The sequence below is a fragment of the Artemia franciscana genome, chromosome 5 (genome assembly GCF_032884065.1).
Source record: "Artemia franciscana chromosome 5, ASM3288406v1, whole genome shotgun sequence".
Lineage (NCBI taxonomy): Eukaryota > Metazoa > Arthropoda > Branchiopoda > Anostraca > Artemiidae > Artemia > Artemia franciscana.
In genome coordinates, this window is record NC_088867.1 from 14,149,761 (window position 1) to 14,174,292 (window position 24,532).

The 24,532-nt window shown below is 34.8% G+C and overlaps 2 protein-coding genes across 2 annotated transcripts in view; one reads left to right on the forward strand and one right to left on the reverse strand.

The window, feature by feature from the left end:
- LOC136027006 (photoreceptor-specific nuclear receptor-like) overlaps nt 1-10,439 on the forward strand; it is a 43,050-nt gene extending 32,611 nt beyond the window's left edge. The window contains exons 7-8 of the mRNA XM_065703898.1: nt 2,878-3,118; nt 10,119-10,439. Coding sequence (XP_065559970.1) covers nt 2,878-3,118; nt 10,119-10,360 — 483 coding nt within the window. The 3' untranslated portion in view covers nt 10,361-10,439. The remainder of the gene's footprint in view (nt 1-2,877; nt 3,119-10,118) is intronic.
- Nucleotides 10,440-11,245: 806 nt separating this feature from the next.
- LOC136027007 (synaptobrevin homolog YKT6-like) lies at nt 11,246-22,965 on the reverse strand. Its single transcript, XM_065703899.1, has 2 exons — nt 22,654-22,965; nt 11,246-11,525 (listed from the first exon to the last, which is right to left on the reverse strand). The coding sequence occupies exons 1-2, from the start codon at nt 22,948-22,950 to the stop codon at nt 11,388-11,390; spliced, it is 435 nt and encodes a 144-aa protein (XP_065559971.1). The 5' UTR covers nt 22,951-22,965; the 3' UTR covers nt 11,246-11,387.
- Nucleotides 22,966-24,532: the final 1,567 nt, after the last annotated feature.

The following is a 24,532-nucleotide window of genomic DNA, read 5'->3' on the forward strand; positions in this document are numbered from 1 at the left end:
ACATAGAGTAAAACTTTGTTTTAAGTTTTAATGTCGCTTCTTACTTTCAATAAAAAAACTTCTTTTTTTATCTAATTTCTGAACGTTATTGAATTAATAGAGATTTTGAATTTGGCTCACCGTACATGGCTAATTAAAACGAAATCTGCATATTAATTTTACTTTTTTAAACCAATAATAACCTTATAATAACCTATTTAATTGCTGATCGCTTTTTAAATAACATCAGGAAATCCAGCTCCTCCTCTATGGAAAATCTCCTTCCCCCATGAGAAATTTCTCCATGGAAAGATTTTCCCACGTAACTTAAATTAGTGTTATTTTTGGAACTAATTTTGTAAGGCATAGTAACAAAACGGCCAAAGAGGTCGAAATTATTTTCATGAAAATGAGAGTCACAAGTTGAGCAATTCTCAAATGACTGAAATAAAGATCTTTAAAAGGTTACGTAATAATTGTTCGTTTGTTTTAAGTTTAATAATGTTCGTTTTAAGTTTCAATGTTTTCCCTTACTTTCAATTAGAAAAAACTTGTATTTTTTTTATTGAATAACAACCAGAAGCCGATCACATACAATATCTTTGCTTTATCATCACATAAAAATCATAGTTATGAAGCTGCTTAAAGTAAAGTTTAATGCTAAGATTGGCTGGAAAATAACACAAAGAAATTATTGCTTATATCGGCCATTATTTGACAAATTCGAACTTTAGCGTAAAGAGCGAGAAATTGACGAGGGGGCAAACTTCCTCACATACGTAATATAAGAGGGAGGAGCACTCTTTACGCTGATGTTTGAGTTTTGTTCCAGTTCTTTATGAATGACACCTGCATTACAATGGCCGTTTAATTAGAATAAATAGCACTTTTGAAATTACTAAAAACACTATAGAGTAAACAGCAAGGTATTGAACAGGGGACGAACCCCTTCATACACGTAGTAATCTCTGGTCTTTTTTAAGTTTTCACGTTACTCCTTACTTTCAGTTGAAAAAACTTGTTTTTTAAAAATTTAATTTCTGATCGTTTTCAAAAAAGGCTGGGATATTCAGCGCCCCCTTCGTATATTATCCTCCCCCATGAGAAATTCCTCCATGGAAAGATCCTCTCACGTAATCCAATCCTCCCCCACCACCAGAAAAAAATCCCACCTGAAAACGTCTGTATACTTACCAATAACAAACAATATATGTAAATAATGGGCAAAGTTCATAATTTGCATCTCTTCCCCCGAGGACTGTGGGGGCTTAAGTCGTCGACTAATTTGAACAAAATGGCTGTCTCAAAATTTTGATCCGAGGACTTCGGAAAAAAATGACGGGGGGAGGAGGCCTAGTTGCCCTCCAATTTTTTGGTCACTTAAAAAGGGCACTAGAACTTTTAATTTCCGTTCGAATGAGCCCTATCACGAAGTTCCAGGACCACTGAGTCGATACTATCACCCCGGGAAAAAAAAACAACATACAAAGGCCCATCTTTCATCTGGCAAAAATACAAAATTCCACATTTGTGCAAATAGGAGCTTGAAACCTGTACAGTAGTGTTTTTTGATACGCTGAATCTACTGGTGTGATTTTAATTAAGATTCTCTCACTTTTAAGGGGTGTTTGACCCTTTTTGCTCAAATAAGGCAAATTTTCTCAGGCACGTAACTTTTGATGGGTAGGACTAAACGTGATGAAAGTTATCTTTAAAATTAGCATTAAAAATCCCATTCTTTTGATGTATCTATTGCTATCAAAATTCCGTTTTTTTAGAGTTTCGGTTACTATTGAGCCTATACAGTCACCGATCAAATCGTTTGAATTTTAAAATTCAAACGATTTGATTATGCTGGTTTTTGTATTTCATCCGAATTTTTTACTTAAGCTTCCTTGAATACTCTATGCTCTGTAAGGGCAAAGGGTACCAGATACTGTAATGGTAACCACGGCTGCTACCAGATATTGAAATGGTGAATGGTCCTTCACCACTTACTGGAGGGGAAAGCCTCGCTGGCGCAAAATATTGTAATGGAATGCCTCGCAGTTATCACTACTGTAAAGTAAATATAGAGTATGTTAATACCCTTTTATGGTATACCCTGCTCCAGGGTATGGTAACGGACCCAACCTTTGTCACGACTAATATTTCTAGCTATCTCCTTGGAAGGCAAACGGGCCCACCTGTCGATACACTAGTGACGGTATTTCTTGCGAACTCTTTTCTTACCCTGCCTGGGTTCCTGGAAGAAAAATTACTCAAGACTGTAGAAAATAGCTTACTTGTATTCTTCCAAAGGTCACTTGGACAAAACACACATATACATAAACTCGGAAGAAACAGACTCCCAAAACGGGAGTCTTAACAGCTAAAACACGCAAGAAGAGAGAGAGAGAGAGAGAGAGAGAGAGAGAGAGAGAGAGAGAGAGAGAGAGAGAGAGAGAGAGAGAGAGAGAGAGAGAGAGAGGCTGAAAGAAGAATAGACAAAGGAGAAAGAGACGAAGAAAGAGGGAGAAAGGATGAAAAAGAGGAGAGCCTTAGAAATTAATTCAGTTAAACAAATGACACTGTTAAATAGTAAGAAAAAGAAAAAAGGTGGAAGACATTTATAAACAAGGTGATTATAACGCAAAAAAAGAAAGGGTTGCATTTAGGGACGTGTCTAGGATTTTTGCTTTACACAAAAGCTTAAAAAAAAGCGAAGAAAAAATTTGTTTATATGCTTTTGTGTTAACTTTTTACGAGTCGGACGAAAATTTCAGGGGGTTCCAAACTGATCCTTCCCTTGGATACGACCTTGGTTGTATTTGAGCCAAATCTTAGTAGCACAGGTTTTACTCTCATTTAATCTTATTTAGTACCTTTGGACTCCTAATCTTTCTAAATTGTTTTTAGACATCGCTGCTAGAAAGTTGTTGGCACGAGCTGTTTCTCCTTTTTGCTGCACAATGGTCTGAACCATCTGGTTGTGGACTTTTCAAACCGGAATCTTATCCTTCTTATTCTATGGACAAAACGAAAGAATCCATAAGACTAGAGCTCCAATATTTTATAGACATCATTACGCGCTTTAAGATCCTGGAAGTCGACGTTACAGAGTATGCGTGTCTTAAAGCTATTTTACTATTCAAGCACGGTAAGACAATCTTCTTTAAATAGACCTGTAATTTAACTTCGGAAAATTAACTTTTATTTTATTAAGAACAAAATAAAACGCTAAGCAATCAACTTCGCTAGTTTCAGATTCAAAATAATTTGCTTCAAAATAATTTTGATCAATTTCAGCAGGGACTTTTACTCACTGTCCTACTGGGGGTGTGTTTTTCATTCCTCCAAGAATTAGGGTATTTAGAAGCTTCTTCTTGTTCTTTTTATTGTCTTCAAAACAATCAAACGGGTCAATTAGAAACTCCGGTAAATTTGGCAACAAAAAAATAAATAGCAAAAGCTGTATATTTTGTTTTCCGATAAAAACCTCTTTATATAATATTTTCAATCATGAGTAACTTTACTGGTAAGTTTTATTTTCTGGTATGTTTTTCGAAAATAATACAAATTTATACAAAAAAAAAAAAAAAAAAACTAAGCATGGCACAAAAAATGTGCTAAAAAAAATCGTCATAGATACATCACCGTTTTACTAAAGATAGCTTCATAGTTTAAAAACTAAAAAGCAGGGGCGTAATTTGCTATGGGGCAGGGAGGCAACTGTCCCTCCCAGACTTCAAACCCAGTTCCCTCTCCCCCCCCCCCCAGCTGAAATTTAGTTTCTTCAAATATCTTGTCAAAACTAAAATGAACCTGCATAATTCAAGCATCAATAGAAACGGATAAGTTTTCTTTAGTTTATATTTATCTTTACAATACTATAAACCCCTTTATATAGTTCTATACAGTACCAAATGGATCATTTTTTAGTTTTTACAGTCATTTTCACTTGACGTGGGAAAAGTGGCTCCAATATTGCCCCCTCTCCCCAGGTTTTTGACGAAATCACCCCACCGCTAAAAAGCTGAAACACGTATTAGGAACGTCGCTATTCTCGAACAATTCAAAATATGAACGCAAAGTCCGAACAAATTTCGTTTGAATAAACAAACACGGCTTCGATGAACTAGCACAAATATATGCGAATCATCCAGTAAAGTCACTTTACAACACTAAAATGAAACTACACTACCTTCAAATGGGCTCCGATTGAAACTATCCTACCTCCAAATGTCATCCGATTGAAACCGTCCTACTTCCAAAAAAAAGTTAGTTGTCTTTATTCTTTACGAATTTTACGATCTTTACGAATTTTTGTGTTGAATCCGAATTTGCAGCAGAATTGGCACCACGCCAATAGATATTTTCCAAATCACTTTTTCTGTCTTATTGTACCTTCCAAAGTTGCTTTTACGAACCATGAAACTATTCTAATTCCTTATTCGGACTTGGGATGGTTACATAGTACCACAGCCAGTTATTATAAAAGAAACTCTATTGTTCGGTTGTTCCCCTGTAACCTCGTTTGAAGTACTGAAAAAAAAACTTCAAAAGTTCTCATGAAAAGTAGCGACTTTGAAATGAGGATCATTTCAACCGGAGCACATTAGAAGGTTATTTGGTTTCAATCGGAGCGAATTTGGAGGTAGGAGAGTTTCATTCTAGTCCCAATAATGAAACCTGTAAAGACTGCGGACTTTTATTCCTTTGTTTTTCCTTTATGCCATGAAAACGGAAAATATGGCCCAGTAAAGATAAAACAATATCTAAAAACAAGCGTTGTTAGTTTTTCTGATCTCACCGAGCTGTTCGGCATGAATAAGTTGAACGTCCATACCCAAGAGTATGGGTAATTTGCAAGAGTGAGAACTGGCACTAGTTCTGATTAAGGAACCTCAGCGCCATCTAGCGTTTGACAGCACTTGACACTTTTTTCAGTATAATAATAAGAATGATTAACTTGGTTTGCGTAGTTGGTGAAATTAGTAGTTACAAGCGTCTGATTGCAGTTCCTGATAGGAAAACAATTAGAAAGCTAGAAAAGTGCAAAGTGTCGCCAAACGGTAGATGGCACTGATAATTTTTGTTGCTGACACTAGCACCAGTTTCCACTCTTGTACGTTACCCCAAGGACCAAAGACGGAATAAATATTGGCGCCACAAGAGCCTGGCATCATCCTATTTTGATCCACCGCTGTAGCAGAAGCTGAGTCTTTTAATTATATCGTAAGTTGGTCAGAAAATTGCTACTGTTCTTGTGGGTCGTGCAAAGATTTTAGTGATGCTTGGAAAAAATGGATTTAATTTTAGTTGTGAGTTTTAATACGGAGGCTCGTGTAAATAAGAATTATTTGGTCAAGGTTTCCCAAACTGATCTGATGTGGAAGGTTTTCCACAGGGAGGTGGCATAAATTGCGAAGGAAAGCGTATTGATTCGAGAATGATGCACTTACGCGTATTTTATTAGTATTCTATATTCGGATTTGCCTGAAAAGGTGCATTAACTGCAAGAGTAAAGCGTGGCACTATTCTTGGTAATTTCTGCAGAAAATGTCTCAAAAATCTCCGTAGAGACAGGGAATGATTGGTCGCCCATGAAAAATTGATGTCCTTTGTAGTTCAATTTGCTTTATTGTTGCCACTTATTTCAATGCGGATAGATATATATTGCATATGAATTTTAGTGTCTATTCCGCCGAGAATAATGATTAAACTTTACTTTAAATGTTTCTACGCCTTCAACTACATTTTGAAAGGAAGTACAGGCACATTGGGCTGATAGGCACGAAGTCGGCGAATATTGGTACTTTTTACAGGATGGCACTCTGTCTTAACAACATTTCTAGTGCCAAATTTATGGCGTGGCTTTCTTGGCACAAAATATTGAATTCGTTTAAAAGGTTCCAAATTGTTACAGAACATCGATCTTTTTTTTAAATATTTATCGTTTTCTGAATGAAGCAAATGCCTGGTCTTTTGTAACCGACGGAAAATATTTGTTTGGTTAATGAATATTATAAAAAAACGCTGATAATCTCATAGCCCAAGGCAATTCACTGCAGGTGATAGACTCTATAACATTGGTTTCGGCTAAAAGAATTCAGTCTTTTGATTTTGCGACAATGTATACTAATCTATCACTTAATTTAGTGTTTGAAAATTTAAAAACGGTTATTAAGATATCGTTCCTCTTATCTAGTAAAAGGTTCTTAAAAATAGACACTTATAATAAAAAAAAGCCAGATGGATAAACTGCTTTAACACTACAGTTAGTTTGAGATGTTACAGCCTAGATATGATTTTTGACTGATTAGAATTTGTTTTATATAATACTTATATAAGGTTTAATGGTAATTTATATAAGCTAATTGTGGGAATTCCCATGGGGGGGGGGAATGCCAGCCCATTTATAACTGACTTATTTTTAAGTCAACTAGAATATAAATATATGATGGATAAGAATAATCCAAATAACTTAAAAGTTGCTTTGTCAATAATAAAAGATATTTAGATGAAATTTTGGTTTTATAATTGTAAGGACTTTATTGATATTTCTAAAAATATTTGTCCATCAGAGCTAACTCTTGAACCTAGTCATGGCACAGGTCTAGAAGATCACTTCTATATTTGAATATTAATATTTCTGATAATAATAAATTAGGTTTTAAAATGTATAATAAAACGGATGATTTTTATTTTGAAGTGATTAATTTTCCGTTCCCTGAAAATAATATACACTCAAATATCACATATTCAGCATTTTATTCACAATTACTCAGATATGCAAGGAATTGTAGTAGTTACATTGATTTTAAAAATAGATGTAAAATTTTAAGCCAAAAATTGATTTTAAGAGGTTTTTCTACAAATAAATTAACTTGGTAATTTAAAAAATTAAGTTTTTCTTATAATGAACTTTTAATTGAATACTGAAAGAACTATCTTGAAATACTTAGTGAAATTTTTGAATGATTTACTTTCCTTGTTACTAAGAACTGCTAGTCCCTGACCTGTGACAGTGGATTTCCAGTGGATTTTGCATATGTTCTTTTTCTCAGGTCTTAATTTGTTGTTTTTTTTTTTTAATTTTATTTAAGTCACATTTGCATTGATTGAGAAGATTTGATAATATTCTAAAATAGTAACAAATGTTCAGTTTTAATAGACATGTTGGATAGGTACGATCATGCAGGTTAACATAAATACCCGAGGGCCAAAATCAAGGTAGGATAAGTAAGTTCTGGAGTTATTTAGTTGTTTTACATCGTTTTTTTTTAATAGGCATATATTTCGGGGGTGATACCTAGCAAGGGGATGCCGTCGGGAATCTACGGTAGGGACGCCACTTGCCAGGGTAGGGAATTTAAAGTGCCGAAACCCTATAGACAAGTGTGTATCCTCCTGGTGAGCCCTTGTGTTGGGTTGTCGCCTCTGTATTATTTGTCTTTTTTGTTGTTTTTTTAATATTCGGTAAATGACGACTTATACTTACTTACGACACCACTGCCTGTCCATGGATTATTCTTTATGGTTGATTGTGTATGGCTATGCTGTTTGACCTATGTAATTGGATGGATGAGTATGGTTAAGGCCTCATTCAAGTACTGATCTATATTAAATACTAAAGTAGGAAAACAGTCTTCCTTTCTCCTTCTGTCTTTTTTTTATGGATGTTTATTTCTGTGTTTGTGCTGTTGTACTTGTGATTTCTTTTTTCATTATATTAAGTTGGGAGAGCTCATATCTCTGAGTGTCAACAGAAATATTATTAACGACACTAACACTGGAAGTAGGTGAATATAGTTGATGTTTCCGCAGAATTGTCGTTCAGATCTTTTTTACTTGCAAATTTTCATATCTCTAAATCTTCATGTTTCACAATTCCACAATCACATTTTATACGTTACAAATAATCTTTTTTTTGGGTGAGCTCAGCACAATCTATTCCATTTGCAACTAATAGTTGGCAGAACTTTTCTTTTCAATTTATTCAATCAGTACTCTCATCTTCTTAAAAATTCTTTGTATGAAAGAATTTATCATCTTCTTACATGAAAGATTTTGTAAAAAGCAGGGCTTTAGACCTGTTTATAAGTCATAACCGATCCTGACTCAGACATTTCAACATACCAACTCCAATTCTGACTCCAACTCCTGAAACTTTAAACATAATTGCTCCGACTCCAATAAATTGTATCTGTAGTACTATAGTGTAAGTAAATCCCATTCACTATAATCAGCCTAAAATATTAATTTTGTTTATTATTGCCCCTCTTTAATAGTATTTAAGAGTATTTGGCTTGACTCCAGCCTTTATGATCATAACTACCGACTCTAAAGGGTCTTAAATTATTTCTGCTACTTCGACCCCACTCAGCAAAAACTTGCCAACACTCCAACTCCAAAGCTCTGGTAAAAAGAACGTCAAGTGTTGTCAAAACACTATAGAAACCATTGCCAATTAGCATCATATTCAAGAACTAAATTGAGCTTGAGCATTCAAGGAGATATTCACTCTTAGTTGACTGCTAGCGTGTTTTTTTTTTTTTTTTTTTTTTTTTTTTTTTTTTTTTTTTTTTTTTTTTTTTTTAAGGGAAGTTCTTCCATGACTTTAACATGTAGAAGGAAAGGAAAAAAATTTTTTTTAATATAATTTATTAGTATAATATTAGTAATATTTTTATATAATTTTTTAACATGTAGCAGAAAAGGGAAGGAAATTTCTTCCTTTGCAGGCACTTCTGCATCTTGTTACTTGTCATCAATGATAGAAATTATGATTTTTCATCGACACTATCACTATAAAATTTTGCTAATAAGAAATAACACATTTATTGATAATTTTTTTTTTATTTTACTGTAAAAAGAAGACCTTAACTCCAAAACCATTAGGAATAAGCTTTCGTTATTTCTTAATCCATGAGCCTCAAATTTCATTTTCTTAAAAGTCATCATGGCGTCAGGGTAGGCTCCGATAAGGCCGAGGTACAAATGGCTTTGGAAGCCCCCTCCCCAAGAACACAAGAAAACGATAAAGCTCTAGCAATATTTTTACAGAAATACAACGATTTTCAGGCTTAAAAAAAGAAAAAAACAAACTATGACAACCCTCACTCTCGGAGAAACTCGTTGGCCGAGATGCCCAATCCTTCCCACCCATAACTAGAATACAAATAATGGGAGATGCCCTTTGCACACTTTTACATAATTGTCCTTTTATAAATGTTTTTCGTGCACGATGTATGATAGAGTTTAGGTGTCGTATCATCATGTCCAAAGCCGAAAGTTAGACCAGACCTTTTCCAAAACGCATTTACCATATTCCTAAAAATCTTCTCTATAGTTCCTCATCAGTCTTAGCTGAACTTTTGTGAAGTGTTGGGGCTAAGGCTCTCTTAATTTTTGTCCTTTTTATTGGTTTTTATTTATTTTTAGCTAGGAGTTGTATGATCACCCATCAGACTTATTATTGGTTTCTCTCTTCTTAGTTTCTTCTATTAATTTTTCACTGGAGACGACTATTGGTCGTTTTAGCTGGAATATTTTCTCAGCTTTTCGCCACTTTTTTAGATTAAATTCAATTTCTTGAACGTAGCGGGAAATTCGACTTATTTCTGTAAAACAAAAGCAATATCTAATTTATCTCCCACGATCACTTCACTAATGTAAATCTTAAAATAGCACTTCCTCCACGTGCAGGGGGTGCACAGTACATGATTCCATAGTACACGTAACACAACTTGCGAGTCACCGCATATAAAGAACTTATGAGGAAAGTTTCAGTTTCTAAAAAAACAAGAGGTAAGAGCTCATACGGTAGGAGTTCTACCGAAATTCTAAGAATCAATAGACTGATTTAAAAGGAAAATCAGAGGCTTAAAGCCGGTCGGGATTTCAAATAAGAGGTCTGAGTCACGAGATCCTTTTAAACATCAAAATTCATTTAGATCCTTTCACCCTCTCGTTAAGTCTTTTTCTCGTTAGGTCGTTAAGTCTCGTGAATTTTTCCTATTCCTTCAGCACCCCAAATTGTCGAATTGGGGAAATATGCAAGAAATATGATTTCATCTACATGGCTTCATGACAGCGCTGAACTTAAATACGACCAATACCAAGTTAGTGCTTTAATTCAACATTTTTTCTTTCAGAGATTCCGTGTCTTCAAAGTAAAGGGCAAGTTGAAAGACTCCAAGAGCAAGCGCAAATAATGCTAGGTCAACACATACGCAGCAGCCGACCTGAAGACATAGCTAGATTTGGCCATTTGCTTTTGTCCATTCCGTTGTTTCGGGTTGTTAGTGCAGAGAGAGTAATAAACCTTTTCTTTCATTCAACAATAGGAGATACGCATTTCAGTAGAATTCTAACGGACATATTTAAGAGTTGTTAAGAGTTAACATAACTTATATTGATTACATGTGCAATTTTGTTCTCGTTTCGTTTTCATTAAAAACCTTTTCTTTCCAGAATTAATTTTCAATCAGGGAATTTGAGGGTCGTTAAAGAAAAATGGTGTTTAAAAACTCTGAAACTTGGACTTGAAAATTAAGGAGTCAACTCTACCAAAATGCGTGCACGTATACTTGAACCAAGGGAGAGGGAGGGGCGGGACATTTCCATTTTCTGACAAAAATATTGAGCTGTATCCTTGTATATACAATTCGTTCTTTTCATTTTTTGTTGTCAAAATCACAAACGAATAAAAGAATATAAGCCAAAGTCTGCAAATTTTCACGATGAAATTTTGTCGCTAACCCGAAGTCATGTATTCGCGGTTTCCAAAGAGAAGAAAGCAAGTTTCAATAGAGTACCTTTAGGTTGTTTGGAAATAGAGAAACTAATTAAAGATTACCTTCCTCACAGGGATTACTAGAGTTGGGGCAGTAATATTCAGTACTTTAGTTTAGCCAACATTAAATTTTGAAACTCAATCAACAAGTTCTTTTTATAACACATTGATATGTAGTTTGCAAATTTTAAAAAGGATACTTAACGTTGAGGTTAATATTCAACATAAATTCTACTAAGGGCGATCTAGAAAACGATAAGAGCTCTCCTCACATCCTGAAAGTTCAACAGGGATGTTTGAATTTGCGTTGGGGCAGTAATATTCACTACCCTATTGCTTTATCACATATACGGGCTAGAATGAGACCTTTTGGAATAAACAATTTTCATGACAAAATAAGACCAATGTACAGCGAGTTGCGACACCGGATACACATCCTAGAAATAACGTTGTTCAACCTACACACTTAAAGAATTCTAAGTAACATTCTACAATCGCAGAATTCTTTAGTTAAATAACATTTATAAAAAATAATAACAGGCATATTCCAATGGGGATAAAATTAAAGAGCACATAAAACGCTAGGAGAGCACACTTATGGAAAAAGCCACCATCACATAAAATTTTATCACACCCAGTTGCAACAGGAATTGGTTTTTTTGGCCGTTTTATAGAACATTTTGGAAGTGTCACTAAGATTCTGAGATTTGGACACTAAATCATCCAGCTTTTCACCACGTTGCAATACAGCTTCAATCGTGTTATGCTGCAATATAAACAAGAATGATTTATTAAAATACTAACCCATTATCAGATCAAAATACAACAAATCTATATATATAAAAATAAGTTGTTTGTCTGTCTGTCGACTGACGTCATTATAAGGATTGAGCTGTATGTCGTCATGAAGTTATTCCTCATATACCAATTCAAAAACGAATGTATTCAAGCCGAAGTAGCTGAGTTGGTAAAGCGTTATGTTCCAGGTTCTAGGTCCGAGAGGTTCCAGGTTCGAACCTTGGCTTTAGCATTAATACAAAAGAAGAAAAAAACTAAAAAAGGTAAAAACTACAAAAAAAACTAAAAAGAAAATACTAAAAAACTAAAAAAGCTAAAAAACTAAAAAAGGTAAAAAACTAAAAAAAGCTAAAAAACTAAAAAAGGTAAAAAACTAAAAAAAGGTAAAAAACTAAAAACTAAAAAAGAAAAAAAACTAAAAAAAACTAAAAAAAGGTAAAAACTACAAAAAAAATAAAAAGAAAAAAACTAAAAACTAATAAAAAAAACTAAAAACTGAAAAAGAAAACTAAAAAAAGGAAAAAAACTGAAAAATAAAGGAGAAAAAGAAAGCTAAAAACCGGGACACAGGGAATATAAATGACGACCGGGACATTCAAAGAGAAATTACAGACTGGGACACTGGGACACAAATGACGACCGGGATACTGGGAATATAAATGACGACCGGGACACAGGGACACAACTACAATGGGGACGCCGGGGGCACAGGGGGATATATAAATGACGACGGGGACACAGGGAATGTTCGATTAGCAATCACCATCAACAAAGCTCAAGGGCAATCATTAGAATAATGAGGTATAGATCTGAATACGGATTGTTTTTCCCATGGACAATTTTATGTTACATGTTCAAGAGTCGGTAAACCTGACAATCTATTTATATGCACAGACGATGGGACATCGAAGAATGTTGTATATTCGCAAGTTTTACGTATATATATCTATCTATATTCACAGGTGGGACACAGGGACACAACTACAATGGCGCGTAACTAATATGGCACGTAACGACTTACGCGCGCGGGGGGGCTTGGGGGGCGCGAAGCGCCCCCACCAACAAGGTGTTTCAACATAATTTTGACGTTTTCAAAATAGTACCTTCACCGGTCCCCACTCTTGAGAGAACAAAATATAACAAAAGAAAATACATCACTTTTTACTTTAAACCTGTTTTGATTTGCAAAAAATGCATACTTTTCATTGATTATGACGACACTATATAAAACCATTAAAGATTCAAGTTTAACCAGCTCAAATAAGCAATTCAAACATTTCAAATTTGGCAAAATAATCCTTCAAACTAAGTATGCACTTTACCATTAAATTATCGACATGCTGCGTTCTGACGTACTTCTGAATTTGCAGTAGAAAGTTGACACATATTCAAAATTATGTTGACATTTTGCTGTTTAACATTTGATCTGTGCCTTTTATGTCGGTTTGTAATAGCATATCGAAAACACTTTTTTGGCTGCAAATCCAACAATAATTATTTAATCAGTTAGCTTTTTAAATGAGTAATAATTATTTAAATAATTTAATAATTAGTAATGATTAATAGTTTATAATTATTATAGTAATAATTAATAATATTTAATAATTAATAATTATAATATCTATATATATAAAAATAAGTTGTCTGTCTGTGTGTCTGTCTGTCTGTCAGGTGACGTCATGTTTCTGTGTTGACTGACGTCATGAAGTTAGTTGTCGTCATTTTTGCAATGACGGTGACGTCATTCAAGATATTTAAGACATGTTAGTTGTCGTCATTTTTGCAATGACGGTGACGTCATTCAAGATATTTAAGACATATGTTCACGTTCAAATCTACTAATGTTTAAGTTTAAAATGACTGATGAACTTACAATGGCAAAAGCCGATGAAGATGCTCAAAGAGTCTATGCCAAAAAACTTGCTGCTGATAGAGAAAGTCAGAAAAGAAAGCGTGCCGAGGAATCAAAAGAACAGCAAGGAAACAGGCTTGAGGCTGATAGAGAAAGAAAGAACAGAAAGCGTACCGAGGAATCAAAAGAACAGCAAGGAAACAGGCTTGAGGCTGATAGAGAAAGAAAGAACAGAAAGCGTGCCGAGGAATCAAAAGAACAGCAAGGAAACAGGCTTGAGGCTGATAGAGAAAGAAAGAACAGAAAGCGTGCCGAGGAACTACCAGAGCAACGCGGAAGCAGACTTGCTGCTAAAAGAGAAAGTGAAAAAAGAAGGCGTGCCGAGGAATTACAAGAACAGCAAGAAATCAGGCTTGCTGCTGATAGAGAAAGTAAGAAAAGAAAGCGTGCCGAGGAATCACAAGAACAGCAAGAAATCAGGCTTGCTGCTGATACAGAAAGTAAGAAAAAAAAAGCGTGCCGAGGAATCAGAGCAACCTGAAAGTTATCGCCTGGCATTCAGGTACAACCCAGTCGATGATTATAGCTTGAGTAGATGTGTTCAAATCGGGACAATGTCTAAAATTTGTCCCTATTGCAAGGCCTTGAAATTCAATGGTGAAACAATGGGAATGTGTTGCGCCTCAGGAAAAGTTAAACTTCCTCTATTGGCTGCACCACCAGAGCCATTGAAGACTTTCCTTACTGGAACTACGTCAGAATCTAAGCGTTTTTTGTCACAAATCAGAAAATACAACTCATGTTTCCAAATGACGTCGTTTGGAGCCCAAATCGAAAATCCAGATCAATTTATGTCTACTTTCAAAGTAAAAGGGCAAATTTATCATAAAGCAGGGTCCCTTCTACCATTCTCAGGCGAGAATCATAAATTTTTACAATTGTACTTCATCAGTGATAGAAATTCTGAATTGAATGCACGTTGCGAAATTTCTCCCAACGTTGAACGGACAATCGTTTCCCAATTGCAACATCTTTTCCACGAAAATAATAATTTAGTGCGTCTGTTCAAAACAGCCATCGATTTGATGCCTACTGATACGCATAAAATTGTTATTTCCGCTGACAAAACGCCTCCTGGCCAACATGTGCGTAGATACAATGCTCCAACTATCGACGAAGTGGCAATCGTTATGGTCGGTGATCAGTTTTTACCTCGAGATATTATTCTTCATAAGCGAAACGCTCAGTTGTTAAGAATTGCTGAAACTCATCGATGCTACGATGCCCTACAATATCCTATAATTTTTTGGGATGGAGCCGATGGCTATCGCTTTAATATTAAATTGATGAATCCAGCCACTAACAAAGAAATGAATAAGAAATGCAGTGCAATGCATTATTATTCCTATAGACTAATGATTCGGCAGGATGAAGAAAATTATACTTTAAAATGCCGTGAATTGTTTCACCAATTTGTCGTTGATATGTATGCTAAAATTGAATCAGAACGTTTGCTATATATCCGCCTGAATCAGACCAAGCTCCGCTCTGAACAATACATTCATTTGCGAGATGCAGTTATAAATGACGGTAATACCACAAACGTTGGAAGATTAACAATTTTACCTTCGTCATATGCTGGCAGTCCCCGTCATATGCATGAATATGCTCAAGATGCTATTGCGTATGTTCGTCTCTGCGAAACGTCAACCCCAAGTCAAATTCGTGCATTGTTTGGCATCATTTTAACAACTTGCTCTCCATCAGCTCCTACAGAGTTATGGGAAAAATATAAGTCAAAAATGTCCGAAGATATACTCCATCGAAAACAGTTAGAGACGTCAGATATGACTTTTGATTTTACATCAGAAATTTATAACTACACTTTAGTTATTATAGAAGATTTGTGCGTACGTATGGCAAACAAACCTCTTCAGGATTTGGGAATGCCTTCACCTAACCGTATCGCTGCTGTTTCGACATGTGTAGAATTGGATCGTGAACAAAGTTACAGTACGAGTGATCTATTGTCGTATGTACAAAATAACATTTCCAAGTTAACGTCGGAACAAAAAGACATTTATGATACGATAATGCATTGTGTCGATAACAACGTTGGAGAAATTTTCTTTTTGGATGCGCCAGAAGGTACTGGTAAAACATTTTTGATAAAACTGATTCTGGCACCAATTCGATCAAAAAATGATATAGCGTTGGCAATTGCGTCGTCCGGAATAGCCGCAACATTGCTGCCTGGTGGAAGAACTGCTCATTCCGCTTTGAAATTGCCTCTGAATTTGCATTCTACAGAAACTCCTACGTGCAATATTTCCAAATCATCTGGGATGGGTAAAGTATTGCAGCAATGCAAACTTATTATTTGGGATGAGTGCACAATGGCACACAAAAAATCGCTCGAGGCTCTGGATCAATGCTTGAAAGATTTGAGAGGGAAGTCGAAACCCTTTGGCAGCACATTAATATTGCTTGCGAGAGATTTCAGGCAAACATTACCTATAATACCTAGATCAACTCCTGCAGACGAAATGAATGCTTGCCTGAAAAATTCTAATTTATGGGCACACGTAAAAATATTAAAATTAACTACAAATATGCGTGTCCGATTGCAAAACGATGACTCTGGTCAAACATTTTCAGATCAATTGCTGACAATTGGAAACGGAAAGCTCCCAGTAGACTCAATTTCAGGACGTATACAACTACCTGCTGATTTCTGTAATTTAGTGACGTCCAAAAATGAATTGATTGAAAAAGCATTTCCGAATATTCTAAAAAATTATAAAAATAATAAATGGCTAAGTGAAAGAGCGATTCTCGCACCCAAAAATATAGACGTCCACGAAATCAAAAATATTGTTTTGACCAAGATTCGAGACCAGGCAGTCCTTTACAAGTCAGTCGACACAGTTTTGGAACCAAATGAAGCGGTTAATTATCCATCTGAATTTTTAAATTCCATAGATCTTTCAGGGTTTCCACCACACGTGCTACAGCTAAAAATAGGCGTACCAATAATACTTTTAAGAAATATAAACCCACCAAAGCTTTGCAATGGCACTCGACTTGCCGTAAAAAAAACAATGGAAAACCTAATAGAGGCCACAATCTTGACAGGGCCTTTTGAGGGTGAGGCTGTTCTTATTCCTCGCATTCCCATGATTCCAACGGAACTGCCTTTTCAATTTAAAAGATTGCAATTCCCAATTCGATTAGCATTTGCAATCACCATTAACAAAGCTCAAGGGTCAATCATTAGAAAAATGTGGTATAGATCTTAATACTGATTGTTTTTCCCATGGACAATTGTACGTTGCATGTTCGAGGGTCGGTAAACCTGACTATCTATTTATATGCAGCGACAATTGGACAGCGAAGAATGTTGTATATTCGCAAGTTTTACGCAGTTAATTTGTATTGTATCTATCTATCTATCTATCTATATAAAAACGAGTTGTGTGTATGCATGTTTGTTTGTTTGTAAAAAGAGCGTTTGCATATGATGTCATTATTAGTACATACGGCTTTGTATATGCAGAGACAATGGGAAAGCCAAGAATGTTGTATATTCGCAATTTTTACGTAGTTTAACTCCTGCAGACGAAATGAATGCTTGCCTAAAAAATTCTAATTTATGGGCACACGTAAAAATATTAAAATTAACTACAAATAGGCGTGTCCGATTGCAAAACGATGACTCTGGTCAAACAGTAGACTCAATTTCAGGACGTATACAACTACCTGCTGATTTCTGTAATTTAGTGACGTCCAAAAATGAATTGATTGAAAAAGTATTTCCGAATATTCTAAAAAAATATAAAAATAATAAATGGCTAAGTGAAAGAGCGATTCTCGCACCCAAAAATATAGACGTCCACGAAATCAACAATATTGTTTTGACCAAGATTCGAGACCAGGCAGTCCTTTACAAGTCAGTCGACACAGTTTTGGAACCAAATGAAGCGGTTAATTATCCATCTGAATTTTTAAATTCCATAGATCTTTCAGGGTTTCCACCACACGTGCTACAACTAAAAATAGGCGTACCAATAATACTTTTAAGAAATATCAACCCACCAAACCTTTGCAATGGCACGCGACTTGCCGTAAAAAAAACAAACAATGGAAAACCTAATAGAGGCCACAATCTTGACAGGGCCTTATGAGGGTGAGGCTGTTCTTATTCCTCGCATTCCCATGATTCCAACGGATCTGCTTTTTCAATTTAAAAGATTGCAATTCCCAATTCGATTAGTATTTGCAATCACCATTAACAAAGCTCAAGGTCAATCATTAGAAAAATGTGGTATAGATCTTAATACTGATTGTTTTTCCCATGGACAATTGTGCGTTGCATGTTCGAGGGTCGGTAAACCTGACAATGTATTTATATGCAGCGACATTTGGATAGCGAAGAATGTTGTATATTCGCAAGTTTTACGCAGTTAATTTGTATTGTATCTATCCATCTATCTATCTATATAAAAACGAGTTGTGTGGATGCATTTTTGTTTGTTTGTAAAAAGAGCGTTTGCATACGACGTCATTATTAGTACATACGGCTTTGTATATAAACAGACAATGGGAAAGCCAAGAATGTTGTTTATTCGCAATTTTTACGTAGTTTGAAACACATATATGAATCTATCTATATTCACAGGTGGGACACAGGGACACAACTACAATGGCGCATAACTAATATGGCGCGTAACGACTTACGCGCACGGGGGGGCTTGGGGGGGCGCGAAGCGCCCCACCAACTAGGTGTTGGGGTGGCGCAAAGCGCCCCACCAACTAGGTGTTGGGGTGGCGCGAAGCGCCACCCCAACAGCTAGTAATTTATAATAATAATAATTACAATTTAATAATAATTAGTTTAATAATTAATTTTAAATAATTATTTAAAAGTCAGTTGTCAATTTTTTTTCAGTTCATTAATTTATTTTTCATGCTCCATAATATTACTGAACAAGAGCAAACATTTTTTTTTTTATCATATCAATTCACTTTTCTATTTTTGATTTTGCTGCTTGGATATACAATTGGCATGTCGACAAGGAAAATGACGGACCTCTTCTTTTCTGGCATCAAAACACGACAAAATGTCGATATTCAACAAACCAAGCCCTTGCTGTGTCGACAGAGAATTAGATAAAAGGGAAGCATTCCATGTCAAGTCGACAGAAGTGATAATTCGAAAGCAGTTTTACCTACCTTCCTTAAGAAAGAGGAGAATTGCTATTGTTCTGATTAGTGTCCTTTGAGATGTAGCAATATGTGATATTTGGTATTAGCATATACTATTTGTTCCTTCAACTTTTGAAGCTCTTACTGATAATTCCCAATTTGAATTCCACAAAATAGTAGCCTACAACTAAATGAGCAAGACCAAGAAGTAAAAATTCTGTAAGCATCCTAATCTTCAGAATTTATAGCGTGTAATTGAATGGGAGTGAGATGCGAGGGAAAACAAAGGGCTAGGAAATCTCTGTTAGGGCAATTGAATCCAGCAATTCATAACATAACAGTGGTAAAGAAAGATGATGAGACCCCATGACAGAATAATACCCGCATTTCATTTGCGAAGGCGTATTACCATTCAAAAACAAACAATTGATGACAGCTCGAAGTTGTATCTTTTCGATTTCCACAAAAACTCTCACGTCGACTTAAATGTTAAAGATATTCATGAGTATCTTAAGGACAACAAAAAGCAATGTCATAGTCTTATTTTGCTAATTAGATAAAAAAAAAAGTCTTTTCAAGTTAAAGTAAGGAGCAAACTTAAAACGAACAGAAATTATTACGCATATGAGCGGGTTCGCCCCCTAGTCAATACGTCGCTCGTTACACTAAAGTTCGAATTTCGTACCAAGTCTATAAGAATGATCCCTGAATCACGAAGGCCGTTCAATTAGAATAGATTATACTTTTGTGTAAAAATAAGCAAGGTCTCTCGTTTATGGTCTCAAAGGTTTCACGTCTATTTTCTAATATTGGTCTTTCTCTAATTGTTGAGAAATGTGAATTTCTAGTTTTTAATGGTCCGACTTCCTCTAATGCTCCCTTAGCTTGTCGTGGTTTTTCTATACCCTTTGTTTCCGCCTTTCGGTGGTTGGGTATTACTGTTACGAATTCAATTTCTTGCCTACGGCAGTGCACTGTTCGTGATGTTCAAAAGAAAATTTAAATGGGCTATTCTAAGATAGTTGCTAATCGAGGGAAGTATAATAGACGTGCACTCGGAAGACTATATGCTACATTCTGTGATCACCCTGTCCTTTATCTTTCTGCTTTTTATCCCCTTCTAAAGAAAAAAGATGTTAATCAGATTCGGACTTTTTATTTCAGATATTGTAAATTTTTACTTTATCACCCCCCCCCCCTTGGTATAGCAATGGGAAGATAATTCGTAAGTTTGATGTCCCTGATATAAGTGTAAAGTTGGCACTCCTGCATGGAAGGTTGTCGGAAACAGCTTTTTATCGTTTATCGCCTCATCATCCTTTGGTCCGTCTTTCCGGTTAATCTCATTGTAGCGTAGTGTTTTTTCTATTTGTAGTGTATTTTACTTCCAGTGTATTTGATTTTTTTTTCTTTTTGTTACTCCACAAGTGCCATAACTTGTTATGATGTGGGTTATAAATAAATTATTATTATTATAGCTCTTTTGAAAGTACTAAAAAAAACTTTTGCGTTAAGAGCGAGGTACTGACGAGGGGGCGAACCCACTCATATACGTAATAATTTCAGTTAGTTTTAAGTTATTTCTGATCGTTTTTTTAAATATTGCTTTGAAATTCGGCGCTCTCTTCATAAGAATGTCCCTTCCCCCATAAAAACATCCTCCATGGAAAGATCCTCCAACGTAATATCCTCCCCCTGCCAGGAAAAATCTCTCCTAAAATATCTGTATACTTCTCAACAACCAGTACTATATGTAAATAATGGGCAAAGTTTAAAACTTGCAGCCCTTCCTCAGGGGACAGTGGGGGATTAAGTCATCCTCAAAGACATAGCTCTAAGGTTTTCAATTATGCTGAACAAAATGGCTATCTCAAAATTTTGATCGGGTGACCTTGGAAAAAATATAAGCGAGGGAGGGGGCCTATTCCCCCCCCCCGCCCAATTGTTTTGGTCATTTAAAAAGGGCACTAAAACTTTTAATTTCCGTTCGAATGAACCCTCTCGGGATATTCTAAGACCGCTGGACCGATACGATCACCCCTGAAAAAAAAAAAAAAAAAAAAAAAAAAAAAAAAAAAAAAAAAAAAAAACAGGCAGCATTCATGATCTTTCTTCTGGCACAAAATATAAAATTCCACATTTTTGCAGATAGGAGCTTTAAACCTCTAAAATAGGGTTTTCTGATAGGCTGAATTTGACAGTATGATTTTCAATTTGGTTCTATCAGTTTTAGGGGGTGTTTCCCCCCTTTTCGAAAAAAGGCTAATTTTTTCAGGCTCATAACTTTTGATGGGTAAGACTAACTCGACGAAACTTAATTAATTGAAATCAGAACAAAATCCAATTCTTATGATGTATCTTTTGGTACCAAAATTCTGTCTTTTAGAATTTCACTTACTATTGAGCCCGGTTCATTCTTTACTTACAGTTCGTTACCACGAACTGTTTGAAAAAAAAAATTACCAGTTTTCAAGGTAAACTTTGTTTTGCTGATTTGAGTAGAAATAAACGACATTTTTTTTTTCAATTTTGATAGTGATGTGAGGCAAAGAACACACACTTTTCAACTAATAAAATTTGCTATTTTCTTATTAAAATATTTTCCCAAATTATTACAATTTAGGATATTTATTTAAAATATTACACAAACTTATCGATTTGTTATCGAAACATGATTTGTTATACTAAAAAAAAACAAAACTAAATTCTAAAGTGATATAGCCTACGACAAATGTTTAACATGATGCAAAAACAGAAGAAAAAGGGGGACGTTTAAACTTATTTTTCTTTTTTTTGTCTTGAAATTGCCAAAAATTATTCTCACTACACCTGTTCTATCAAGATTATATATATCTTCTTTGTTAAACATGATTAAGAAAGCTAAGATATCCAATTTAGTACTCAAGGGAATATCACTACATATTGGCGAAAATTTCGGTGAGTCACCAATGTGGTGGACTGCACTATTCATGTCCAGATAAGAAGTTAGCTAAAATACAAAGGAGAGACTTCTAGATCCCTAAAGTCGTAGCTTGAATATAGATAGTAGACTTGACATGCATAGAAGAGAATTAGGAAACACATCTTATCGAATAGTCATATCATTGGGATAACTTTTCTAATGAAGTCGTTGAGGCAACATTATTTGACAGCTTGAAATGTCAACTGGTATGCTCAGAATATCATCATAAGCATTACAAACCTCACGGTTGTTTATTTGTTTAGTAGCTTTTTATTCCTTTTACACTTATTGCAATGAAAACTATTTCTTTTTTAATATTGAGGTTCTGTTGTGATTCGTTTTAAAGGAAGGTTATTACCAACAGGCTCTTAATTTAGAAGAGAGATGACAAATTCATAAAGTCTTTCCTCTGTTTATAATCCAATTGAGTAGTATATTGAAGCAACGCTTACATTGTTAAAATAATAATAATTTCAACATTCTAAACCACATTATTTTATCAAAATATTATAAAAGAGGCAGCAAAGTTAAATAACAAGCTTAGGTTTTCAAAAAGTCCACGATGAAAGTGCTTTATCTTCGTTTTATACTTATTGCAATGAAATTGATTTTTTTTAATACTGAGCTTCTGTTGTAACTAAATAAATAAATGATCCATCTTAAAAAAAATTATTAATTTTCCTCGAAATTGAGGAGTATTATAAAATACATAAATGAAATTACAGAAGAAAAATGAAACGCTTCAACACACGAAACAAAGCATTGATATTAAATGGGCTTTGTAATATAACTGAATAAGGCATGTAAAAAAACAACAAAATAAAATCAAACACTATTTAAATTCTAGGCGACAAAAGGAAAAAAGTTATGCATAAAGAGAAAATTTTCACACTTATGGTTAAAATTATCCCTAATAATCCTAGTCAATTTCAACGGTTCTTTAAATTTAAAACTTAAAACTAATTCAATATTAATATGAAATAGTGGAGAGAATAAATGTTCAATGGCAGGGTATTTTGTAATTCATTTCATTTCTGATCAAAAATCTCAACTTTGTTCTTCACCCTAACAACTCACCATAATAATTCTAGTTTCATCCAAATCAGCCTGCATCTTTGCTAGTGAATCTGCCTCCTTAGGATTTTGATATTTAGCCAGAGTGGTTTCAAGAACAGGGTAATTAACTTCTTTCCCAGAAGCCCAGTCTCCAGCTGGAATTTTCTTTGTAAATTCCTCTAAAACTTGCATTAGAAGTGAATGGGCTACCCTAGTAGGATATTCTCCATCCGATATGACAACAGCAGCAAGGTTATCAGTTCTTACATAACAATGACACATATGATCTGAAAAACAATATGCAAAATACTGATACATTTTATAGTAAAAACATCAATACCAACACATATTATATTGACAGCTTGTCTTAAACATTCCCAAGTCTCTTATACACTACTACAGCCTAAGTAAATCCTATTCGGCAGTGGATGAATATTTCAGTGCACAAATTTTGAGATAACATAAAAAAGGGAGAGAATTTTCTGAATGCTGTTTTGAGGTCAATAGGACCCCGTTAAATGAAAATTTAATGAGATTTTTGTCTTATCAAGATCTTAGGCCGGGTCGCTCCTTACTTACAGTTCGTTATTACGAACTCTTTGGAAAAAGTTGTTATGAAAAGAGTAACAACCAGTAGTGAAAAAAAAAAAGAAAAGAAAAAGAGGCAAGCAGGCATTTACAAGTCTGCTTGCCATCAAAAGTTATGAAGCTAACCATTTTTATGTTTATCACAAGTCTCACTTCTACGTGAGTTTTGAACAGATTTTATTATTTGCCTGATAAGAAGTAAAAGCTTGAAGTATAGACTAAGATTTTAATAACTTCTCAAAAATAGCTTCTCCACTTATGTTACACCTAATTTTAGAGACTTGGACTGTTTATGACCCAGATATTTCACTTTTTACTTTAATTTTAGTACACTCATTCCAGTTCAGTTAAAACACTTTACGATGCTTTCCTCTCTTCAAAAGACCGAATAATGATAATAAGGGCCATTGAAATATTTTACCTTGGCTACTGAACTTTTGCTGTGTTTATATGTACCTACTCTACAAACAAAGCTGGCCTTCAGTACAGCGTTGCTATGGGCCTTCTTCTAAATTAAGATCTTAAAAAGCTAAGTTTTTGTACTCTCGAAAATTAATTTTGATAAACGAAAGTATTTAGTAATATTGGAAAAATCAATTTGTATTTAAATATAGAACAAAAATAATTAAATACGTAGTTAAATTACTTGATTTAATGTGTAATTAAATAAGCACTTGATTACGTTGAAAAGTTATTAAATACGGATTTAAATACTTGTTATTAATTACTTCCACAACACATATTCCCTGGCTATATAAGTAATTTGTTGATTTTGTAGGTTTCATTATTGGTAATGTTGTTGCAAATTCCTTTTTTGGATTAAATGTAATAAAAAAAAAAAAAAAAAAAAAAAAAAAAAAAAAAAAAAAAAAAAAACGAAGAGCTAAGAGCTCATATGGCACTTGTGATAAGGCCAGAAGAGCCAAGAGCTCACACGGCTTGAGCTCTAGTAAAATTCTAAGAATCAATAGATTGATTTAAAAGGAAAATCAGATGCTTAATGCCGGCCGGGATTTAAAATAAGAGCTCTGAGACACGACGTCCTTCTAAATATCAGAATTAATTAAGATCCGATTACCCACTCGTAAGTCAAAAATACCTTCTTTTTCCTAATTTTTTCCCCTCCCTTCAGTCCCCCAGATGGCCAAATCGGGGAAAAAGACTTTATCAAGTCAATTTGTGCAGGTCCCTGACACGCCTACCAATTTTCATCGTCCTAGCACGTCCATAAGCACCAATATCGCCAAAGCACTGGACCCCCTTACTCACCCAAAGAGAGAGGATCCAGTCCGGTTGCGTCAATCCCGTACGA

Coding starts and splice junctions, on each gene's coding strand:
- LOC136027007 (XM_065703899.1), bottom strand. CDS start 22,950: ATGTATCAGTATTTTGCATATTGTTTTTCAGATCATATGTGTCATTGT. Junction 11,526..22,653: donor ATGAAACTAGAATTATTATG/GTGAGTTGTTAG, acceptor TTTATATTGCAG/CATAACACGATTGAAGCTGT.